The following is a 25,246-nucleotide window of genomic DNA, read 5'->3' on the forward strand; positions in this document are numbered from 1 at the left end:
CAGTATAAAGTAATATGTGGGAAAATGATGAGCAAAAGAAGCGTATATTCTATTTACGAAGATTCAATATAAAATTGTGTAAATATGTTAACGAATAGAAATATGGATGGAAAAAAAATATGGGGATGTTGCAATGCAGAATATTTAGAAAGAGATATAATGAGCCAGAAGGAATGTGTTACTAAAATCTAATATAGAATTGTATAGATATATATTGAAAAAAAAGGAAGATAAAGAAGAGTTATGTGGAGTAACATGAAAAGTATTGTAAAGCGAAGCACTGGCGTTCCCGTTCATTTGTTTGTTCGTCAAGATGGAAGATATTTCTATACTGTTATTTCGAAGATACATTATTTCGATAACGTATTGCAATAATGTTATCTCGAGGATACGTTATTTCAATAACATTACTTCGAGAATACGTTATTTCAATAACGTTATTTCGAAAATATATTTCTTGAATAACGTTATTACGTCATTTTAATAATGTCATTTCAAAGATACATTACTCCCATAACATTATTTCGAGAATACGTTGTTAATAACGTTACTTCGATAAAGATACCCGGATGACGGAATAGCGGATGAGAGAATACGGCACTTCGTTTCCGACGTTGAACGCTCTCGGAACCGATATCCCGGTCTCGGCGTCTACGGACATCAATGAGGAGGAATACGTTGGTGAAATGATCGTTTGCATTTAAACGTTGTACGCATGAGAAATACATTTATTCCAAGGGACGAACCGCACTGACAATCCGAGGTAATTAACTGCGAGTTAATGATGGTCTCCTGCCTCTAGCTCTCACGCCGCATCCTTAAATTGAGACGCCGCGTATAATATAAATGGACAAAGAAAATTTAATTAGCCGGAATTCGCGCTAATTGACAACTCGAACGAAATATGCGCTATCGCAAAACCGCGAATGTTCAAAGGGCGTGATTTTTCCAGATAAAATTCGTGGGAAATTCACTCGCGCGCGAAAAAGGAATTTTTTCGTCGTAAAAAACGTATCGATACGCGATCGATAATGTTCTTTGAGTGTCCCCTTCCCCTGAAATTTTGTCAAGTTTCATCGTCGGAGACTTTGTCACCGATCGAATGAAGTGAGAGACAAACGAAAATAATCACGCCAAATTTCAACGACCGCCACAAATGTCGCCTACTTTGAAAGCAAAAAGCCGGCGATTCAGTTGCCGCACGACTGCTGCGTTAAAGCTTTTTTTTTATACCGATATCCGGTCCGCCATCAATATCGCATCGTGGCGCGTCGTCGTAATCGACGGACGAATATTCCATAATGCTTCCAGATTACCGCTCGAACCTCCCGTCTCACCTCCTCTCTTCTCCACTCCCCCTCCCCCCGAGCTATAATTATCCGCGGCAAATTGACCCGGCGGACTAATTCCAACCGCGTCTCGTTCCGCCTCGATTGCAAATCGCCGGCTGCGCGATCGAAAACATGCGTCGCACGATTTCCCCAGGAACGTCGTCGCCGATTCGTCGCGGAGTCAAGAGTTCGCCGAAGACCGCGCGTACTTCGCGTCCCTTCCTGCCCCGAACGACCCTCTGCGTCCTCAGCTATAAAAATCGCAGCGAGAACGTCTTCTGCGACTGGCACTCTCTTCATGATGCCTATTTACCACCCCTCCTTTTCTTCACCGTAATAAACCGCGAGAACTAGCATCCAATTTACTCGAGTGGACGAGTAAAGCGTGGTATACGGGGCGTTCCGGAGATCACCCGATGCCCCATTAATCGCGAATTCTGTAGAATCGATTTTTCCTCTGACGCAGGTGCTCCCCTCGAAAAGAGGAAAAGAAAACGACTGTCGTAGGATCGTTCAGCGATTGGCAAACAAGAGTTGAGACACGAGCTGAGTCCCGGCGAGGAAAACGGACAATGGATCTACACATCACATACCATTCGACGTAACAGTCTTAACATTTGCTATAAGCCTAGTTTTTAGAATTTCAACAAAATACAAAAGAATTTCCTCGACCTGAGGTCTGCGGCGTAAGTCATAATCCCTCTCAATGTTCACATCGAGGCGAGATCGATACCGAACTGATTCAAGAAGAACGCGGTTGGGAGGACATCCGGTGAGATGTTCTCTGGAACACCTCGCGTAAGTGAGTCCGATCTCCGTGGTTGATTTCCACACGAAATAACGAACGTGCTGTTTGTAGAAGTTTTCCGGCCGTGGAGGACGGAGGAGTCGGGACACGACCCGAACGATTGTATGAATATTTCTGAGTCTATCACGCCGCGGAGAATGAGATTTCTCGTTGAAGGAAATTCGCTTCGCTCCTCGTCGCGTTTCGCTTAACTGCCGATCTCCCTCGAATTTTGTTATTTCATCCGCACCGGCGAGATTCTTGAAAATTCATTTTGCCAGCCATTGCCTTCGGAAGCGTTCATTACGACATATCGTCTCGGCTTGTGTGTTATTTTGTGACTCCGTATTATATTTTCATTCGATTATTTATGGATATATTGGCAGAATTTTATTGTCCGCGTTATACTTCGATAGTTTTATCTTGACGATTATAAGACGTTTCAATTTTGCAACATTTATGAGATCTTAATCGCACGTAAATAAAGAAAATTTAAGCTGAGGGTAATATATTTTGCATAATAGATATGCAAAATTTATTATTTTGGGGATTTGTTAGGGGATACAATACACGGTAGGAATAGAGAGAGAAAAGAAAAACTGAGACAAAGACAATTTAGTTTCACTTTCAGTTACTCGGCTCTTGTGGCGGAGAATAGCGACTACGTGATACTTAACGAACAGATTTTGGACAGATTCTTAACATTCTCCGCGCCACATACTTGAAGAGACGATATTTCTTCTTTTCGCGCACACAAAACAGGCAAAGGCTTCTAATTTGCAAGTCGATTCGTATAATTTTCGTATAAAAGTTTTCGCGCGCGCGCGTCAAATTGATTCCACGAAAGCGATCCCCAGCAAAGGAGCTGGCAAACACGTACAAAGACACGTACACGCGCGCACATTTCAAGTAGCGAGTGCGATCGCGTCAGGGCGGGCGCGGGCGAGAGAGAAGCCAGCACGAGGTGGCGCGCGTCTTTTCGCGAAACCCCGAAGAAGTCCTGCGGCGAAGAAGGACCTCGCGTTTGCGCAGGACCCGCCAAATGGAATTTTGCGCCCTAGAGGTCCCGATACAACCCTGCGGTGGATGGCGAACGCTACCCCGGATTGTTCAGTTCAGTTCAGTCGCCATCCGATCCAAGCTCGCCGGGCATCGCCGTGTCACCCACGTCACTGTTATCAGCAACAGGTAGGAGAACACAGAGGCGTCTCCCGCCGACATACGCGCGTGACGTCCGCGAATTTTGCCATATCGCGGGACACCGAGTGCGCGAAAGTGACAGATCGGAAGCGGGATCGATTTAACTTGGAGATACGTGAGCGCACGTCGGTCGCGTCGCGATTTCCGTCAGAGCCGGCGAAATTGGAAAAATCGCGTCGCTTTGCCAGGTCGATATTCACGCTTGTGAACGTGGTGACGGTATGTGGGTGCGAAACGTGTAAACCGAGGCTGAACGCGTCCGGTTGAAGGACGGTTTGAGGGGGAAAGCTGAGGCACCCCGAACACAGTCACATCCTACACTGAGAAAAAATCTTTGGCATTTGTACAAAATAATCACACACAGAAAAGTAATCACTACAAATACGAGAGAAATAATTACTGCAATTATTATACAGTCGAGAAAACCATTATTTTTTATTAAGTTCTGTTGTAATATTTTGTGGTGATAATAACTTCATGTGCATGTCACCATTACCATTTCTTCGTGCTAAAATAATCAAAATATAAGATTGGAGCCAAAAATAATTATAATTTTAGTTAGATCGACTATTTTTTTTCTCTCGGTATATTGCCAACGAGAAAGATAGCTTTGCTTCTTTCTTCTTTTTCCCTTTTTCAAAAGAAGAATGAAATTCGGAAGATCGTATCAAGAATGCACACACGCATTGTAAGTTAAAAATGTCATTAAGTCTCGATGCTTAATGATTAAAGCACGAAATATTATTTCTGTGTGAATAAGAGGGGAGAAGGAAATCGCGAAGAGTAGGAACGACGTAGTGACGTGTTTGACATGCCTTGACAGTACGTCGGTTCGAAGATATTAACGTGAGTAACGATCGGAAAAATACATAATAAAGCCATTATTACTCATTACAAGAGCACCAAATCGGGTAGATTCATCTGGCGGTAGGGAAATGAGCAATTTATTTCGCTCCTGAATATATGTAAATCACGATGTTATAACGTACGAATTAATTGACGATATTTACCTGGAACGTACGAAAATTCCGACGGAGTAGATATTATAATGTTACTCCGAGGACAAATTTTGTGGGAGATGTATTTTCAACCAAAAACAAATAAAAAATAAGTAGTCCTGATGCAATAAAAAACTGAAGAACAGCAGCACGCTGACTCTGCTGGGATTGACGCAAGACAACATAATTTCATAAGATCCATCTCTGTGAAGATCTTCACGACATTAAGAGCAATTGGATTATTTCTCAGTATATCTTCTAAATTTCGTTTCAAATTGTAGGCCTCAAATGCTCCTTCAAAGTTTGCAACATAGCGACTATCGTTCCAAAAAGGTTCAGGTTCTATTCTTACAGATTACATTTTTTGTAAGGATACACATTTTGCTGAATAAAGATTGAATGTGTTTTCAGATGAAATGTATATTGCGGAGTTACATTATCATTTTTATTTTCTGATAAGGGGTCAAATATATATGGTTGCTATCTTGTGGACTTTTTTGCTGAATATTAGCAAAAAAGATCAGGATGTGATTCATTTTGATTTTTGGAAATTTGAGTTTTTGTTGGTTCTTTTACTGTTTTTGAAATGATTTTACGATTTTTGAGAAAGTTGGGTGTGATTTTTCTATGTTTTTTTTATTGAAAATGCATCTCCCACAAGATCTGTCCTCGAAATAACATTATAATAATATCTACTCGACGGGAAGAGTAAATATCGTGGGTTGATGTGTAACGGATCTTAAGAAAAAGGGGGATATAATTTGAAAGATACATGAGATGCTGTAGTAAAGATCGTAGTTTGCCGCGCGGGTATGCAAGATACTCGAAATTTTATCGTCCTCCATCCTCCAATGCGAAGGTCGCCGAATCGAGCGTGAAAGACCAGTCGCCATGGACATCGAAACGTTTCGCGCCCGCGGTAAGCAGATGATAGAGTACATTTGCGAGTTCGTGAGCACTATTCATACCAGGAGGGTCACGCCAGACATTGACCCCGGCTATCTCAGGCCTCTGCTGCCGTCAGAGCCGCCGAATGATCCGGAGTCGTGGGATGAGATCATGAAGGACGTGGAATCGAAGATCATGCCGGGGGTGAGTATTCGAGAATACCGCCTCGGGGCGGTATGAGAGGAGGAATGAGTTCCGCGAAACATACCGGGAATATGTAGAATTGTCGTGCGATCTGACCGTAATTGGGAGAGATAAAGTAATTAAAATTTTCCGTTCATTATACTGCCTCAATATGTACTTCCTTCTCTTTTTCTCTCTCATACACACACATACATTTTGTTCAATGATTTCGGCCGCGATCGGGCATTCCATCATTCAATATTTACTCATTCGTATGAAAAATGCTTCATCTCTCTCAGCAAAAGTTCAAGGCTGCTGTAAATTTCACGTAGATGATTTTCTAGCAGATACAAAAGAAAACAGCGATAAATTGTAATTGTGACATTTAGAATTCTACCTGAATTAGCAAGATATTTTTTTTTATTTATATAATACGAGTACGATGATTTTTGCATGTATTGTTGGAAAAAAATGTCGTGAAGTCAGTTGCAGATTTTCTTAGGTCTGCAAATGTGAGTGTAAACTGTAAAGTACGCTTCTGCGAGCCGAATGAACTTTCTTCCAGATCACGTATTGGCAGCATCCAAGGTTCCACGCCTACTTCCCGGCGGGAAATTCCTTCCCCTCTATTCTCGGTGATATGCTGTCCAACGCGATCGGCTGCATTGGATTTTCTTGGGTGAGCGAGAGATCTTCTTCGGGGGTGCGGTCTAAGAAACCACGGGGATGAATCTCGCGCGAGGCTATAATTAAACTAGTGGTCGTCGCTCGACAGAACGCGCGGCCGTTCGACCCGCTTTGATTTTCTCGTCGACGTCACAAGTCTGGGCACGGTCCGATCTCGCGTCAAATTCACGTGACGGATCGCGCCCAATTATTTGCTCGATGGTGCCTGAGCTCGAATCTTGTTTGCTTTAGGCGGCCAGTCCAGCCTGCACGGAACTGGAGACGATAGTCTGCGATTGGTTCGGTAATCTTCTCTTTCATGATACCTTCATATTAGAATGTCATGATATTTATTAGGCGCGCGACTTCGCGAACCGTTAAATTCACCCCGGTGACGCATCGTCCTTCTGAAATCGCAGGCAAGGCAATCGGGCTGCCGACGGACTTCCTGTACTTCAGCGAAGGCAGCAATGGCGGTGGCGTTATACAGGTATCGCCAAAGACATTCATTTGACATTCAGGATGATACAAAGTGCACTGTGATAGACAGGATGTCGCAGAGTCGTCGGTCTCGTTTTTTTGCTTCAGCATTTTCAGATTTCTGCTTATTTTCAAATCGATTTCTTCACGAAGATGTGAAGATTGGTCGTTAATTTCGTTAATTATACTGTTCAAAGAGTCACAGAGGAAAAGAAATTGGACGAAACATTCCTCTCAGAATATTTCCTACTCAGAGAAAAAGACATGATAATGTCTTAGACATATAAATGACAACTATACGAGTTTAATATGTATTAGAATTAAGATACATAATTTATTAAATTATTTCTTAGTTGTAACATATTTAACTATAAAATAGTTTATTAACTCTTCATGTACATCGGGAAAAAAATACTTGAAAATGTACATGTGGGATATGAAGTTTATTTACGGAAATAAACTTTATTTTGCAGAAATAAGTCTTATAAATAAGTTTTCAAGTATTTTTTCTCAGTGTGCAATTTGGATCTGTGAGACTCCAAAGAATATTTGATCACTCATCAACTTCCGAAAGTGGTCCGGGAAAATTTCAAAATGGCGCAAATCTGTTTACAAATTTGGATTTTATTGCGCTACTATCTTATAGCTAAAACTCTTCTATATCTCTAGAAAAAGTGTCCAAAAATATTGATTTTCGAAACAGTTAAATATGGTAATTCAAAGTTGCATAGGTCTGACAGATCTAGATTGCAGTACATGTCCCAAAGAATATGATCCTACGCGAAATAATTAAACTATAGAACAAATATAGGAAAGTGTCTATATTCTAAAAAGAACATATCGCAATTTCTTTTCCACTGATTCTCTCACAATGAATCGCGTGGCCAACATGAACCTTGGGCCAACTCGATCGGCTTCGCCCTCTCAGTCCGTTGAAATCAGATGAACACTGCTTTAACAGAATGTCAACGTACGACTTAATCGCGAAGAGACTCGAAGGCAAGTAAGGAATTGAAGAATCATGAAGACTAATGGCTCACGGGGAATTGACGTTAAAAATCGTCCGGCGATTCTGAGACAGTCTGTATAAACGTATTCGATATAAAGGATTCAATAACGGTGAAAAATACCTCAATACCGAGTGCTAAAAGCACCACGGCCGCTCGGCCGTGTCCAACGCTCGTGACTGAAATTAGAATTACGACACGCGGAATCTCGGGCGGCGCGCGAATGTCAAAGGTCGATTAACGAAACTATATAGGGCTCGGCGTCGGAATGCGTCCTCGTGTGCATGCTGGCCGCTCGGGCGCAAGCAATTGCTAGGCTCAAGGCATCCCCCGCGTACGCACACTTGGACGAAACTGTGCTGCTCGGCAAGCTGATGGCGTATTGCAGCCGGGAGAGTCATAGTTGCGTCGAGAAGGACGCGATGATATGCTTCGTGACGTTACGCATCCTCGAGCCCGACGAGAAGAGCGTGCTGCGCGGCGAGACCTTGCAGCAGGTGCGTTTCCCGCAACATCGTTGACCCTTTAAAGCCCAGGCATCGATCCCGTTCAAGTTCCTTTCTTCACGAAATAGTCGCAAAAGAAACTCCAGATGAAGAGTTTTGTGGTCAGAATAAAAGTGACTGTTGCGAGAAATATGATTTCCTGATCTAAATATATGTATATTCATGTCTACACACGTGATGAAATGCTCATTTGCGCATTTTCTTCCCTATAATGTTTATATTCCAAGTGAAGAAAAAGAAATCTGAATAAAAATAATTGACGAATTTTGACGCATTTAAAGAAACTCAAATAATGATTGAATTGTCTAAGATGCGACAAATCAATGTAATTCGGGAGATATATATCTTCAATTTCGTTTCATTGGCTCTCTATTAGTCGTCAACCGACTCTTCAGCTGCAATTAATTATACTTAGCATATCTAACTCAATGAAACATATAGTGATATCATGTAGTGTCAATTATCAGTAATCATCGCGATGTTTAACGTGTTAATGAACTGTATTCGTTAGCATAACGCGGTAAAATTACGGGATAATAATTTAGACTTGTAATATAGCGATGCCTTCAGAATCCATTCTCGTTTCATCGCGCTTCGATTAACAGGCGATCGAGAAGGACATAGCTCAGGGCTACGTTCCTTTCTTCGTCTCGACGACCCTCGGTACAACCGCCTGCTGTTCGTTCGACAACCTCAAGGAGATCGGGCCGGTTTGCAAGAAATATCCAGGGGTGAGTGTGGCATTACGCTCTCTGAATTTCTTGAAGTAAAACTTCACTCAAAACGAGTGAAAAGTGACAATATTCTTACTCTACTTTTCGAGTGAAGTTTTATTCCAAAAAATTTAGGTCCGTATTAATAAATGTTACTTGAGACTTGTTTCGAGTAAAATACTGAGATTTGAGTTCAGAGTTAGATTAAAGGTTTTCAGTTGAGTCGCGATTACAGATATGTCACATATATCGTGTAAGTCTTGGCAAACTTGGTAAACTGGTAAACTTAGATCTAATTTCAAAAAAAACCTGTGTATCTTATGTGAGACGAACTTCAAGTGACGAATATTAATGCAAGCCTTAGAGAATATACACTTGACGACAATTTCAGTTTGTCGATCGCTCTTCTCGTTACTTGTATAATTTCACAAATGTATCAAGAATTTGTGTCGTAGGTCTGGCTTCACGTGGACGCCGCTTACGCTGGCAATGCTTTCATTTGTCCGGAATTGAAATACTTGATGGCGGGCATCGAGTACGCCGATTCATTCAATACCAATACCAACAAGTTTCTGTTGACAAATTTCGACTGCTCCTGTCTTTGGGTGCGCGACAGGTTCAAGCTAACCAGCGCTCTCGTCGTGGACCCATTATACCTCAAGCACACCCATGCGGACACGACTATAGATTATCGGTAACTTTAATTGTGCTTGCAATTACACGATTCTAATATCGTTAAATTAAACTGAATGTCCGAAACCAAACGAAGAGATACTTTTTTAATGAGATCGCGCATCTTCCTTCACATAAATATATTCTCTTTATCAATCTATGTATAAAAATATTAAGCTAAAGTCAACGAAAAGTGAATGCCTCGTATATTTTACGTTTTGTTTTAACATATTCTAACATAAGAGTTAAAAAATATTTCATGAATCATCTATTTTTTGTCGATCCTCTCTTAATCCTTTGAGCCGTACATTTTATTTCTCAGTGAAGTTTCTTCGAATATGAAGTCGCTAATTACGAATTTGAGATCAGAAAATTAAAATTTGAAATGGCAAATCTAATATGGCAACTGTAAATTTTCATATCAGCAATTTCGTTTTTAGCATTATCCAGAAAAGACGAATAAGTGAGTTAAAATCACTTAAAAATAGAGAAAAGATAGATAGAACGCTAGAATTGCATTATATGGCTCAAAGGTTAATACTCACTACACAGAACTATTTGCGAGAGATAAATAGAGATAATAACACATAACCAGGCACGTGTGGTACTGACACACCTATGACTAATTAATAAGTTTGAAATTGCTTTACAGACACTGGAGCATACCGCTGAGCAGGCGATTCCGTTCGCTTAAGCTCTGGTTCGTAATAAGATCTCACGGAATATCCGGCTTGCAAGCTTACATTCGAAACCACGTGCGACTCGCCAAAAGATTCGAGGCCCTCGTTAGGAAGGACTCCAGATTCGAGGTCTGCAACGACGTAGTGGTAAGAGAAAATATCCCATCGGAAAATACCTCGTACGCTATATATAAGTCGAGTTCGTAATATCGTGTTTTTCGTCGTTGTATAGCTGGGTCTGGTGTGCTTCCGCGCTAAAGGCACCGATAAGCTAAACCAGAAATTGCTGAGCGCCATTAACGATTCCGGAAAATTGCACATGGTCCCGGCGCAGGTCAATCAACGTTACACGATACGCTTCGCGCTTGCTGCACCTAACGCGTGCGGCGAGGACATCGGTAAGTTGTTTGTACATACTGTGAGAGAAAAAGCGTCTATGAAATAAGAAATATTTATTCGATGGCTACTAATAATATACGCATACACAGAAAAAGTACACATTCAAGTGATATTACATACATTATCAAGAAAATATTCTTTGTTGAAGATGACCAAAAGGAGGAAAATAAACTGAGTAGGTTTTCTCAGCAGTAGAATGATATTTTTCTCTATGTATTTGTGCTACAATAAAATATCTTTCACATAAGAAAATATATTAAAAACTTAGCTTTTCCTGAAAGCAATTATTTATTCCATGAATTCCAAGAATTTAAATTTAAGCAATACATTAAGGATACCTCACCGAATAAACATTTTTTATTTCGTAGATATTTCTTCTCGCACGTATACTTAACATGATGTAATTCACTCCTTTTCTTTTCATTAAAAATTTAAGTATCGTATATTTCACTCCCCCTAAATTCGTCGAACGAAACTTTTTCTTCCTCTGAGAAGAATGGAAGTGTGCAATTAAATTTTTCAAATTTTCTCGAGAAAATGCATGTACATCGTTTCGAATTAATGCTGTAATATTTAAGATGTCGCGTGGAGCATTATAACGGATTACCTGGCCGAAATCTTGGAATCTAAGGTGAGTTGAGACACAACTATCTTAATGCTGTAAGGGGAGAATTTCCGTTTATCAAGGGTTCATTGAAAACGCCTCCTAGGACGTGATGGACGAGCTAGCGGACATTCGCGAGAAGAAGAGAAAGGCCACTCTGGAACAGCGGAGATCCTTCTTCGTGCGTATGGTGTCTGACCCTGCGATTCAGCCGGGCTTCACCAAGACCCCGAACAGATCCAAGCTCGACACGCAAACGACGATCGGCGGTGCCGGATCGAATACTCAGACCGGAACGTGAGTTGATTACGTTGCTCGGTTAAGCCATCTATGTACGTTCGAGAATAATTGGATTAAATCGTCCTAATCTCGTTGCAGGCGCTCTTGGATATCCTGGCCGCTTGAGTACCTGATGCAGGCAAAGGAAGCTGCTGATAGAAGCGAAGTATCGCTTAGGTTTGCTCCTATTTCCTCACTCTTGATCTAAATCTATTTCTTTGAAGCATTAAGTTACAGGTGTCATTTACGAATTCTTTCCGCGCGATTTTCACTTTAACGGAAGATCATTCAATGTCGGGCTGATTTTCTTTCGCGAGAAATACGTCCGTAGAGCGTTTAGAAATTCAGTCAAAGTTTCAAAGAGCTTCCTCGCGTAAAAGGGTTTCTCTCATGTGCTAAAATAAGTGAAAAAGTAACGTCGCACAAATTTAGCGTCACGCGCTTACGGTATTGCATTATAGCGTGAACAGCGTCGCCGTGTATGTGTTGTTTGTGTGTGTGTGTGTGTGTGTGTGTGTGATGTCACACACTTCCGACGCCGATATCACGGCCGCCACTGTTATGCGTACCTACAATGTACTTGTTTTATCTTATCTCGTTAAACTGATCACTGCTGTAACGCAGTTCGGTCCCGACTGAGATAAACTGAGTTTACAAGTTCGATTCAGAATAAAGTTCAGCGCAAAGGTGAACTCGAAACGCGTATTTCAGTATTTACTTGCCTATTCGGTGACCTTTTAACGATAATAACACCTTCATTACGCGTCTCATCGCGCAACTATAATATATCACATAATAGCCGCGCGGCGAAACTTAACGGTAGAAAGTAATATCGTTCAAAGTTACATGATAAATTCATTGACGCTTTCGCCAGTATTACGCCAGTATTTGGTCGTGTCTTTTCAGGTTTCGCCACTTGGACACCATGGTGCGCCTGAAGGCTGGCGGTACAGGAAGTCGTCGCGGCAGCAGCAACGGATGCAGCCCGGAACCATCCCCGTCCGCTTCGCCCTCGCGTGGCAGATCACCCAACGGCAGGGCGTAATCGTGTTACGCTCGCACGACGATCCTTCTTTATTCGCGCGATCCCACCGAGGAGTCCTCCAGACGTGTTGACGGGCGACTCCTTGTGCTCGCCAAGAAAGCCGTTCCGGAGAGACAGATAGAGAAGGAACCTAGTTAGTTACCACTTCACACCGGGAACTGATAACTGCCGACGATCTCGATATCAAGATCCATCTTATACGAGCTTGCAGGCCAGAATCAAAGAACTTGTTTCTAGGCCGTCGAGAGCCCATATTTTTAAAATTGTATATTCCGTCAATAACAGGAAAATTCTACATGACTCACTCAGAAGTGGACCTAGTCGTAGTCTAACAACATATGATTTATGTTCTCAAAAAATATGGACTCAAGACAATTCCCACGTAATGTGATCGTTGGTCTTTGGAAATGTAGACTCGGTAGACAGTCTACAGATGAGAGAGAACTTTTTGCAGCTCAGGATAGTATTCTGCCTACGTAATTCCATGTGTCAAATTGTAGATGCAATTATGATAAAAAGAAATGAACTTTTCTGCGGGATGATGTTTCCCCCACCAGGGAGATGATTCAAGCACGATAACTTTATTATTAAGACGTCTCATCGTTTCGTCGTTAAGTGATAAAATACATAGATTTAAAAGGATTAATGTTGGAATTATTACTGTTAGACAATCGAAAGAAAGAAACTTTATAGTTACTTAATAATTGCTTGTACTTGTTACATCAAATTGCACGCAGGATTCCGTCTAGTAAATTTACAGATAGTCTAAAATGAGTTTAACGAAGAACAAACTCCGCACAAAATTGCTCAGTGAAGAATACGATCGCATGCAGTGGTTTCTTTCGATCGGCACGAAATTAAATGCGCTTTAGTCGCGACCAACGCGTGTCATCTCTTCCGAAATTCCCGAGACCATGAAACCTCGCAACAATGTCGTCTGGGAGATTTATGGCGTTTCTTACGCGCCCTTTTATGTCGTTTCTTGAAACGTTCACATTATCCGGGCAACATGTTCTTTCATTCTGGCGGGATTTCCCGACACGCGCGAAAAAAGAAGGAGAATAAACCTCGAAATGAAATAAAATATAACGTAGACATGTGTAATAGAATGTGGACGAAAAAGCATAGTGAAATATACACTATAACGCACCCAGACACAAATCACTGGAAGAAATTGGTTATCAGCCTGGAGAGTTTAGGAAATACCTAATTTACACTTTCAACACGTCCCGTCCGTGCCGATTCCGCGCGACTTTCCATTCGGATTGTGCGAGAGACGGAGGCGCGTTGCCGAATTTATTATTGTAATATAATACGTTGGCGACGTCTTAAAATATTTATAACACCGCAAAATTCGTTCCTATTAAAACAAAAGAGCGAAGTATGCTGAGCTTCAAGTCGACACTTTAACCCTTTCGTTACTAACGGGACATATATATTCAGATATTTCCCTAACCGTTAATATTCACCTTATTCAATTGAACAAACAGCTTTTTGGCATTCAGAATATATTATTTTATTTATTGTATCGCCGATGATCCCGATGGAAGGAGTATCGGTGCTCATGAACGCGTAGTAACGAACGCGGGAAGTAATTAAAGCGAGTTGACGGGCTTTTTGGCAGGCTTTAGGCGTGTCGCTCGCGCTAACGACGATATTGACGAAATTATTATTTTGATGGTGTGAATCGCGCGCGGTGAGTGCGTCTCCGTACGACGACCCTGGTTTTCCGCGTGCGGATTCTTGGACGAAGAATTTCGTATCGATTTTTTAGAACAAATATGCCTTCTCGAGAACCCCTGTGGGATATCATCAGTATTCCATATCTCTATCCCTTTGACGCCAAACATAAAACTTTTAATTTTTTTTTGCTAAAACTGCATTATATATTTAATGAAGTGAACAAAAATTGTACCTTTAAAAAATAAAATTAGTAGAGCGGAAGGGTTAAGGAATATAATATTATCGTCAATTTTTTTGCTCTTGTTATACTTCGCACAAATAATTACGCGTTTGACATAAATTCATTGGCAAATTTGTGAGCAAACTACGGACAATCGAATGTATCATCCATAAATTTCATATAAATTCGCAAGTGGAGGTACCAGATTTTCACACACATTGACCCACGATAACTATTCAGATGATACGTATGATAACCATGTGCCAATATGTTGATAATACCATCAAATATTTCAAGATTTTACTTATGAGCGTCGGATGACCCGAAAAGTTCAGCGTAGGGTGGGCCGAACAGCACAGAACGTGTTTTATCATGTGTCTCGAGAAGCGAAAGCTATAAATTCTATTTCATAAAGATGAAAATAATCACTCGAATTGAAGACCCGTTGGAATAAAGTCGCCTCGAAATTGAAGAAAGCACTTTACTGTTTCCTTGCGCAACCCCGAAATTTCGTTCTTGCCGGCTCGAAAACTGGGATCGATGGCACGACATCTTTCACGCGAAGAAAAATCGATACGAAATTCTTCGCCCAAGAATCCGCACGCGAAAGATCAGGTTCGTCGTATGGAAACACACTCACCGCGCGTGATTCACACCATCAAAATAATAATTTCGTCGTTAGCGTGAGCGACACACACAAAAGTCTGCCAAAAGGCCCGTTAACTCACTTTAATTACTTCCCACGCGTTCATGAGCACCAATGCTCTCTCCACCGGGATTATCGGCGATACAATTCGAAAAACCGGATGCGAGCAGACCATGCGTGAAGGTGGCGATGAGAAAACCAGTGGTCGACGGCATTCGGCGCGCCTGTGTGTATTTGTGTGTATGTTTACGTGTACATATATATATATGCATATGTATGTATGTGTGTGTGTATTACGAAGATTGAGCGGTGACCTGTCACCGCTTCCACGGGGTGTTGTAAATGTAGGTGAAGAGTAAATGTCTATTTATAAAACGGCAGGGTAGGAGAGCGCGGAGCAGGGGTGCGGGGAGTCGGCGGGGTAGAATTTACCCCCCGTGTGGTGGCGCGGAGCACGGCACAAACTGTGTATGGGCGTTTATTCAAACGGAGAGCTCGCTATAGAGCGACGCCCAGTAACCATTGATGTGCTGCGCTTGCCGCACCAGCTCGCGAATTTTCCCATTGGAACTGACTGACCGGCTGCATCGTTCGATGGAAGTTCGAGGGTCGCGTCAAGGGAAGGAGTCGATCGCGAGCTGATAATGGGACACAATGGTAACGGCACGATGACTGTCGCCGAGGTCGTCCCGACTTATTTTTTTTGTCTCTTTCCTTCTGCCGGAGTTTTTTAGCCGTCGATAAGAGCGCATTTGTTTCCCGGTAGTGCGTAGTGTAAAGAAGAAACGGAGAGAGAGAGAGAGAGAGAGAGAGAAATATTTAAGAAATAAAAAATTATTCATTCGGTGGGCACCAATGACACACATGTTTGCTTATACACTGATATAAAATATTTTTTAAATTATACAATATACATTTTTTTAAAACCTTAGGGGTTTTCGTGAAAGCAATTTTTTGTTTTATTTAAATAAAATAATTTATATTAAAGTATCAATATATTGTTTTGCAGCTTATATTTAAGTAAAATTTAAGTATTAGTACCCACTGAATAAATGTTCTTTTACTTCTCAGATACTTTTCTCTCAGTATATACTTTTTCTCTCGCGTTCTACATGAAGAAAATATTCAAGTAGAAATTACAACAAGATGTTGTATAATTTTGGATCATACATAATTATGATCGAAATTACTGTATATTTGTTTAAAAGTTAAAAATTTTGCACATACGTTCGAAGAAGCACGTTTGCGTTAGAGTGTGGCCCGTGAAAATTATTACATGTCGGAAACACGAAGCATTCGAAGATGTTTGAGAAGAAAACCATTGAATAACTTATTCATAAATAATTAATCCATAGTAAATAATATCACATATATGACGTGTCTTAACGCCGACCGTTCGCAATGCGGAGTCACCGCATTATATTTTTATCGTTTTTGTTTACCTTCGGGAGAAAAAAAGGATCTCGTGAATGTTAAAAAGATACCGTATGGGATAAGAGAAAAATCGCCACAGCGATGAGGCGTGGTGATTGTCTGCTTGAACTTAATTCAGACGATCTCTTGTTGTAATCGAACTTTGTTTATTAAAAAATTTCGTTGCGCTTTCCCCAGCCCTCTCTCTCTCACACACACACATGCACAAACATACATACATTCTCTCTCTCTCTCTCTCTCTCCTCCACCTTAATTTTATCTGCGTGATAGCAGGGGCGTACGGAGTCGAGGCGCGCATAAAACTGACCGGCGCTTCGGCAAGTGCTACTAGTCTCTCGTCTGACGTGGTTCGCGGCAAATGTTCGATACGTGCGAGGGAAAATCGCGCCGCATCCGCGAGAATACGGACACACGTACGTTCGCGCGGCCGACTGTGGGACACCGATTTCCCGGCAAGGTGGAGCGACTTTTCGAATGGTAGCGGAAACGAAACGTGAGTGCATGTATTACCACCGAGGCTCGTTGACGACTTCCGTCGCAGCTCGCTCTTTCGCTCCTTCTCGATTCTTCTTCCGAATCGCGTCTCAAACTAATTCACTCGCGCAGACCCATTCAGCAAGACCCGCGATTTTTCCGCGATTTTCAACTGGTAAACTACTGGCCGCTCGCTTCGCCTCCCGCTCTCCCCGATTCTTCCCAAATTGCGTCTGTATGATATCTGTGCTTGGTCAGACGAGGAAATTTGGCAGAGAGGATCGACTTCTACGACGAGGTGGAGGGGTTTTGCGAAAAGGAAACGCGAATTCATCGGCGAGAGCCTTCTTCGAAAGTGACCGCGCTCCGTCTGTTAATCATCTATTCTCCACTTCGGGTCTTTCAAAATCACGTGTTAAAAATGTCACGTGCGATGGAAGTACTTTGGTATTCGAGTAGATTCGACATACGGAAAAAGAATTTTAGTTCGCGCTAATTGTATGATAATTGAATAGGGAACAGAAAAGAAATAATATCCACGTTATCGCGATTGAAAATATTCGTCTAAACATTCAGTTGTGTTGAAACTCGATTGAGGTAACTCAGAGCAATCGGCTGAGTAGAAACTTTCTGTAGGAATCCTTCTGTTCCTACAACCGCTTTTTATCAGGTTCCCGGGTACAGAAAATTACGGTACATTAACGGTGTTGTTTTTTCCGTGTGCGCGACGCAACGATTTCTCACGGGAGACCGGCGTCACATACGATAATTTTTCATTCTTTGTCCGCATAAATGAAGCCTTATTTATACTGTTGCATTAAAGAATACAGAGTGGCTGAGACGATTTACCAGTGAACAGTGGTAACGGACAGTATTAGAAACTGCTGGCCTCCGCGGATTCAAATTTCCGTGAGATCATCGCAAATATAAAGTATCTTTATTCGCCCGATCTCACGTCCCGATACAGATTTGCGACCGTTACGAGTATTGACGTGGGACGTAACATCGCGTTCCACGTTAACGTCATTTTCACGGTATCTTCGGATACTATCATTAGACGCGTGCATCGCGCTTCCTTTTGTACGGGGGAATTAAAATACCGCGAGGAATCCTCCGCGAAATCGCGAGATAGACGCTCCTTTGATGAAGCGAACAATTAATATAAGAGGATAACAAAGAGAAAGAGAGAAAGAGAGAGGAGAAAAGCGCGTCGGCGCGCTGATAGAAACGTTGAAAAAAAGTCACGATCGCATGTGACGTGATACACGCGTATCCGTATTTAATCAGCCGAGCTTTGCCGGCACGCTCAGACGCGTCTCTTGGTGAAAATTGTATTCCAGCCAGTGGTCTATCATGAACATCGATGAGTTCCGGGTGCGCGGCAAGGAGATGATCGAGTACATATGCGAGTACATCCGCACGTTAGAGGGCAAGAGAGTGACGGCGAACGTGGATCCCGGCTATCTGAGACCCCTCTTGCCGAAGGAGGCACCCCTGAAGCCGGAATCATGGGACGCCATCATGAGGGACGTCGACGGCAAAATAATGCCCGGAGTGAGTGTTGCCGTCGTAGTCGCAGATTATCGATCCCCCTCCCTCTCTCCATTGATTTCAACCCCCCTTTTCGATATAAATAATGTTCGCGCACGTGAAAGAGAGAGAGAGAGAGAGAGAGAGAGAGAGAGAGAAAGAGAGAGAGAGACAGAGAAAGAGAATGAGTGAGCGAGAAAGAAAGAGAGAGAGGGACGATTGAGCTGGGTAAAAATCTATCACCCTGTTGTTTCTTCGCCCTGTCGACGTTTTAAAAAACGTCATTTACGCGAGAATAAACAAAGTGACTGTCCCGTGCGCGTTGTCCTCTTCCCGAAAAGTCGTTATTTATGGCGCGTCCTTTATGGGGGAGCTTGAGAAGAATTTAAGAACAGCCCGAGCGCCGTGACGTAAAGCGTATGTGATGCAACGCGTATTATGTAAACCCTGCATGGCAATATAATGATTTCCCTTCAATCAATATTTGATGGTACCTTGCCTCGTGTTGTGCGGTAATATATGGGACATTTTGTAAAAAAACGCTCAAAGCGTCTATAATCTCTATTCAAAGTCTCGCAAACACATCTGATAAAAAAGTGGTAGTACTGATGATTTCCCTTCAGTTAATATTTGACGGTACCTTGGCTTTTGTTGCACGGTAGCACGTGGGAGGTTTTGCAGAAAAAGCATCTATAATTCTCACTCAAAGTCTCACAAACATTACTGATAAAAGAAAAATAGAGTTTGTGTTATCAAGGGTATTACCAAATATCAAGGGTTTACAAAACGTTTATCCTACTCGATTATATCGACGCGAGAGTTCCAGCGACGAGGGTGGTTTCGCGGGCGCGAATTGCCAAATTCGCGTGACAGAAAGTGCTTCAAAAATAATTTCAGCCGTGCACGCTATATGCGGCAGTCGAACGATCAGCCAGTTGAAAAATTGAAGGACAGCGACAGCGTCACCGACGACAACGTGCCCGATCTGCGTTTCCGACGGCGGTGGCGGCGGCGGCGGCGATAAACGCCGCTCGAGAGACTACTCGTGGCTCGTCGTGACTTTTTCACAAAACGAGTTCGTTCTTATGATCCTACACGACGTTATCGCGCTCTGACAATGAAGTCAACAGTCGACTGCCGTAGTCGTCGTCGATGCCGGCGTTTCCGTCGCTGCACAGTCGCTGTCTCTCGCCCGCAGTTTCTCCCGCGGACAGATCAATTTCAGGACACGCAGCAGAGAAGTAGGTTACACGCCGCTGGCTTTACTCACGCGTGGGCGACACTTCTTTGCAGATCACCCACTGGCAACATCCGCGATTCCACGCCTACTTCCCGTCCGGCAACTCGTTCCCTTCGATCTTGGGCGACTTGCTGTCGGATGCGATCGGCTGCATCGGTTTCTCGTGGGCGGCCAGTCCGGCCTGCACCGAGCTGGAGACTATCGTCTTGGATTGGTACGCTAAGGCGATCGACTTGCCAGCTGATTTCCTGTCGGAGCAGAAGACCTCCGCCGGCGGCGGAGTGATCCAAGGCTCGGCGTCCGAGTGTATCCTGGTGACGATGTTGGCGGCGCGCCATCAGGCGATCAAGATGCTGAAGGAACAGGAGCCGAACACGGAGGACTCCGCCTTCCTGCCGCGGTTGGTGGCCTACTGTTCCACGGAGTCGCACTCTTGCGTGGAGAAGGCGGCGATGATCAGCCTGGTGAAGCTGCGGGTGCTCGAGCCGGACGAGAAGGCAGCGTTGCGCGGCAAACGTCTCGAGTCGGCGATCAGGGAGGATGTGGCGAGCGGTTTGGTGCCGTTCTACGTGTCCACCACGCTGGGAACCACCGGGTCGTGCGCCTTCGACAATCTCGTGGAGATCGGGCCGGTGTGCAAGCTATACCCGAACGTATGGCTGCACGTGGACGGCGCTTACGCCGGCAACGCATTCATCTGCCCAGAGATGAGGCCGTTCATGGCCGGCATCGAGCACGCAGACTCTTTCAATACGAATCCCAACAAGTGGCTGTTGGTGAACTTCGACTGCTCTTGCCTGTGGGTGCGCAATCGGGTGAAGTTGACGTCGGCCTTGATCGTGGATCCTCTGTACCTTCAGCACGCGCGCTCAGGCGAGTCGGTGGACTATCGTCATTGGGGTATCCCGCTCAGCAGACGCTTCAGAGCGCTGAAACTCTGGTTCGTGTTGCGCTCGTACGGCATCAACGGTCTGCAGAAGTACATCAGGAACCACATCAGGCTGGCGAAGCGATTCGAGGCGCATATGAAGAAAGACCGGCGGTTCGAGATCCTCAACGACGTACGGGTCGGTCTTGTGTGCTTCCGGCTGAAGGAGAGCGAGGAGATGAATCAGGAACTGTTGGCGAATATCAACGCCAGCGGCAGGCTGCATATGATACCGGCCCGTGTCATGGGCAAGTACGTACTCCGTTTCTGCGTGACGAAGGAGGACGCGGCCGAGGAGGACATCGATTACGCGCTCAACGTGATCGAGGAGCACGCTACAGAGGTGATGTTGGCGCACTACGAGGGCACGGAGGACGAGTATAGGGCCAAAGGACCCAAGAGTCCCGCCTCCTTGGATAAGAAACTCGTGCGGAAGTTCAGCTTCACCAGAAGCGTCACCAGAGATGCCTACAAACGTTCAATTTCCAAGTCTAGCCTGCATGACGGCGCGACGCCCATCATGGTCGTCGACGACAACTCGCAGGTCGACGCTATCGAGGACGATCATTTCCGTAACAGCAGGTACTTCGGTCTTCTTAGTTTGAGCGAATTAGACGCGTTTAAGACTCGCTTTGCATGAAGCCCATCAAAAACGTTACGACAATTATTTCTTCCCCGGGTTTTTTCTCTTTTTAAACGAAGGGATAAGGATAATGAGGCTTTCTAAAAAAATGTGGAATTTCAAAGGACTTGAAGAATATTTAAAGCCGACAATTATTTTTTCCCCGGGTTTTTTCTTTTTTCAAACGAAGGGATAATGAGGCTTTCCAAAAAAATGTGGGATTTTAAAAGACTTGAAGAATATTTAAAGCCGACAACAATAACGATGATTATAGTGACGTTAATTGCCGTTTCAGGTCGTGACGATGTCGATGACGGTCTCCAGCGCCGACTCGGGACGAGGTGGATGATAATAAAAAGGGCCCTCGATACACGGCCGTATGATTTGGAAGCATTGACGGTCTGCCGTGGCCGGTTTGGTGATTTCCGAGTTCGCAATTCCCGATAAATGACTATTCACGTCGCCACGTAAGTGTTTAGCCGAGTCGTTCCATCCGGATGAAGTTTGTCGGATTGCTATTCGAAATGATCGCTCGACAACGTTTGTTCTCTCTCGCACACGAATGATTCTTCGTGGCGACACACAGACTGCGTCGATGATGCTCCTCGACATTGAGCCAAGTTCTCTGATAAAGCGTCGGAGATTGTGACATCCTCGAGCTCACTTTCTAGACGCTCCGAAATCAGCGACGAAAGTCGAGAGGCACAATATGAATAATAAGCACAATAATATAAGAAATCTCTCTGTGAATATAGAGAATGCAATGCCGCGCAATATTATATTACTTATTTATATCTCTTACTAACAGAAAATATATCTTTTCGAGACAAAATTATTGTCTCAATATTTAAAATATTGAGACATTAACATTTTAATATTTGTCTTGAATATTTAAAATATTCAAACTAATATCCAAATAATTAAAATTATATTCGGGAGACTTTAATCTCATATCATGTTGATCTCAAAATCAGACCTGTCACGATATTAAAAATAAGATAACAGTCACAGCATAAAATTATAATACAATCCACATTTTAGCAAATAGTGTGACGTGATATTTATCCTTCACATTCATACGGGGACATACATTCGGGGAACACGAATGCAACTTGCGAAGCCGGGAGGAACGCTTTCTCTTCCGATGTGATCATTCGGTTAGGCGTCAATGAAAGGAAAGCTCGAATCATATTGGTGTTTTTAAGCAAACGCCTAAGTCGCGACACTCGCGACGCGAAATCAAACAATGCGTCTTTTGATCTCGCGATTGATAAACACAAAAGAAGAAACATCAGTATCGAGCTTTCCTTTCATTGATATCCAACCGACGAATGATGATGACTAAAGAGGAATGGCGCGTGGAAGAGGAAGCGGACTGCCCGGTCCCACAAGTTGCATTCTAGACTTTATGTTCCCCGAATGTATATCTGCAACTCGACATGGATAAAACGACATAGATGTAATTCTGTCTCGAATTTCGTTCTGAATTACGGATCGTCTAAAGTGAACTTTAGAGACGACTGCACGCGTTAACTCTTATGTCAATATCCAAAAGTTTCACGTTAAATCAATACCGGTAGTCGGGTACCTCATGGAATTTGTCATTATTACAAACAGAAAAAGAGAAGTTTGCGTAACGGTCAACGTCCTTCCCCTTTTGACTAAATAAATTTGATATATAAATTATAAATTTGATTAGTGCGATATACAGTAAGATGAAAGATATTTTTTGGACCAAAGTCCAAAACCTGGTCGGTTTAATATCTGATCTATATCTTAATTTGTTTTTTAATTTATTCGTTATGAATTACTTCACAACTTATTCGTGCGAATTTTTTTAAATAAACTTAAAATTCGAAATAGCGGGAGGAGTCCATGATTGTGAAAAATTTTGAAACTTTAAACTATTGACTCTAAATAATTGACTCTAAACAATTGACTCTAAACAATTGAAAGAATTTGGAATTTTTGCTTATGAAATATGACAACATGGTTGTTCAATAGCCAGATATCTATATGCATTAACATAATAGATATTAAAAATCGTTAAACCTCTCTCTCTCTCTCTTTAGATTCTGACAAAAAGTTGAAAACTTCATTGTAGATTTATTCATCAATAATCCCAGAAAATTCGTATATACTTATTTTGATACAGTAGTATAACTACTATTAAACCAGGTTTTAGACTTTGGTTCAAAAAGTATCTTTCATCTTACTATACCGCACTAATCAAATTTATACGAGTCAAAAGGGGAAGGACGTTGTCCGTTATGCAAACTATTAGAGGAAGCCGAGAGTGTTTTAGAAGTCAGGAATCAGTAAAGAATCTACATGCATTAACGTAATGAAGATATTAAAAAATCGTCAAACCTGTCTCTCTCTTTAGATTCTGACAAAAGTTGAAAATTTTATTGTAGATTTATCCATTAATAATTCCAGAAAATTCGTATATACTTATTTTCTGGGATTATTGATGGATAAATCTACAATGAAATTTTCAACTTTTTGTCAGAATCTAAAGAAAGAGAGAAGTTTAACGATTTTTTAATATCTTCATTATGTTAATGCATGTAGATATCTGGCTATTGAACAACCGTTTCGTCATATTTCATGAGCAAAAATTCCAAATTCTTTCCGGAAATGTTCTTAAATAAACAGATCAACTTACGTGAAATTGTTCAAATAATGAGAACACGCGGAGCCACTTGGCGATATTTTGAAAATTATTTAAGAAAAAACCTGAAATAGATACCTAGGTATTGATATAAGGTTTAACGTAGTCGTGATTTATTTTGGTATATATCTCTGTATAGGTGATATAGGAGAATCGATGTATATATATAAAACGTGATAACGACTGCCGATGTACGCATGAATTCTAATAGTTTTGTATATAAAGCATTATAGTGAGTAATTTGTTAAGATGTATCGATCTCGATAGATACAATGGTAATCTCGCGTGGATTATAAGCGAACAACTATACTGATCCCAGTATGTGCCAAAATTGTATTGTTCTCACCCGAATGTGAACAATGTAGTTGAAACTACGAAAGGTGACGCGTTAATAACGTTGATCCATCGGTTACTTTATGGTTAAGAGATACTTGATTTTTATATATGTGATGCAAAACTTTAATTCCGATCTCTGTCAGATAGAGAGTTAATTGTCTAATAAAAACGTAGCGTTTAATATCGAATCGTTATCGATTAAAGATTAGCGTACTATGATAAATAATGCGATATCCAATAATCCAGTAAGAAAGGATTGTTCCAAAAATTGTGAGAGAATAGGAAGGATGTATGATAATCTTCTGGAAAAGAGAGAAATACAATATAGCGGAATAAAATCATATTAGAAGTTTCTAAGCGTGGATATAGTTATCGCATTAATTTATAATTAGATAATCGGACAATTATGTGATCATATACCGATTATCGTCCAATAACAATTGGCAATTGACACGTGACATCATATCGATCGATGGAGAAGTAGAAATCTCAACGTAAAGTAGATTTAGACACGATCCTTACGATTAGAGATAAGTTTTTCCTGCGAAGAGATTACGACAGATATTCTCTCTCTCTCTTTCTGTCTCTTCCCATCGCGTACACGAGGGAAATATAAATACATTTACAAATTCACAAATCTACAATCTGCGTCGATGCTAATATGAAGCATATAGATACGTGTACGTTTGTATGGTTATCTTACTCGAATTCGTAAAAGTCAATTCCGATTCGTACAGGTAATATAGTGGAGAAGTCCCATTTATCCACGAATATATGATACATTATATACATCGCGTAGAATGATTATGAAATATTCGTTTCATTATGTACAGATGTTATAATAAAATTCAAGTTCGTAAGATAACCGGTATCTTCCTTTTATTTGCCCTTTGATCTTAATTAAAATATATAAATCTTACAAAATTTAAATGCATAATTAGATATGCAATAATTAGAGATTATATCCTATTTATAAGTTTATATATATATATATATATATATATATATATATATATATATA

At 41.9% G+C, this 25,246-nt stretch overlaps 3 protein-coding genes across 4 annotated transcripts in view; 2 read left to right on the forward strand and 1 right to left on the reverse strand.

Moving 5' to 3' along the window:
• LOC116848050 (ribonuclease P protein subunit p25-like protein) overlaps nt 1-25,246 on the reverse strand; it is a 32,974-nt gene that overhangs the window by 5,859 nt on the left and 1,869 nt on the right. The window lies entirely within an intron of this gene.
• LOC116848046 (aromatic-L-amino-acid decarboxylase-like) lies at nt 3,163-14,844 on the forward strand. Its single transcript, XM_032823781.1, has 14 exons — nt 3,163-3,306; nt 5,176-5,408; nt 5,953-6,066; nt 6,306-6,357; nt 6,473-6,543; nt 7,795-8,037; nt 8,652-8,777; nt 9,215-9,453; nt 10,084-10,258; nt 10,344-10,509; nt 11,089-11,141; nt 11,221-11,411; nt 11,493-11,570; nt 12,300-14,844. Exons 2-14 carry the CDS (start codon nt 5,208-5,210, stop codon nt 12,436-12,438), a joined length of 1,848 nt encoding a protein of 615 aa, XP_032679672.1. The 5' UTR covers nt 3,163-3,306; nt 5,176-5,207; the 3' UTR covers nt 12,439-14,844.
• LOC116848047 (tyrosine decarboxylase-like) lies at nt 15,495-22,360 on the forward strand. Of its 2 annotated transcripts, none has more exons than XM_032823783.1 (4): nt 15,495-15,644; nt 18,236-18,449; nt 19,719-21,175; nt 21,511-22,360. In XM_032823783.1, the coding sequence occupies exons 2-4, from the start codon at nt 18,249-18,251 to the stop codon at nt 21,515-21,517; spliced, it is 1,665 nt and encodes a 554-aa protein (XP_032679674.1). In that variant the 5' UTR covers nt 15,495-15,644; nt 18,236-18,248; the 3' UTR covers nt 21,518-22,360. The 2 variants fall into 2 exon arrangements, with proteins under 2 accessions (XP_032679674.1, XP_032679673.1); XM_032823782.1 differs by lacking the exon at nt 15,495-15,644 and adding an exon at nt 16,714-16,914.

Source organism: Odontomachus brunneus, unplaced genomic scaffold, assembly GCF_010583005.1.
Source record: "Odontomachus brunneus isolate Ranch 3 - 2012 unplaced genomic scaffold, Obru_v1 Obru_scaffold_088, whole genome shotgun sequence".
Lineage (NCBI taxonomy): Eukaryota > Metazoa > Arthropoda > Insecta > Hymenoptera > Formicidae > Odontomachus > Odontomachus brunneus.

Bases quoted from the DNA above. Each gene is read 5' to 3' on its own strand.
- LOC116848046 (XM_032823781.1), top strand. From the start codon at position 5,208: ATGGACATCGAAACGTTTCGCGCCCGCGGTAAGCAGATGATAGAGTAC. The intron at 6,544-7,794 runs GTATCGCCAAAG...GAAACTATATAG, and splicing joins ATGGCGGTGGCGTTATACAG to GGCTCGGCGTCGGAATGCGT. The intron at 9,454-10,083 runs GTAACTTTAATT...ATTGCTTTACAG, and splicing joins GACACGACTATAGATTATCG to ACACTGGAGCATACCGCTGA.
- LOC116848047 (XM_032823783.1), top strand. From the start codon at position 18,249: ATGAACATCGATGAGTTCCGGGTGCGCGGCAAGGAGATGATCGAGTAC. The intron at 18,450-19,718 runs GTGAGTGTTGCC...ACTTCTTTGCAG, and splicing joins ACGGCAAAATAATGCCCGGA to ATCACCCACTGGCAACATCC.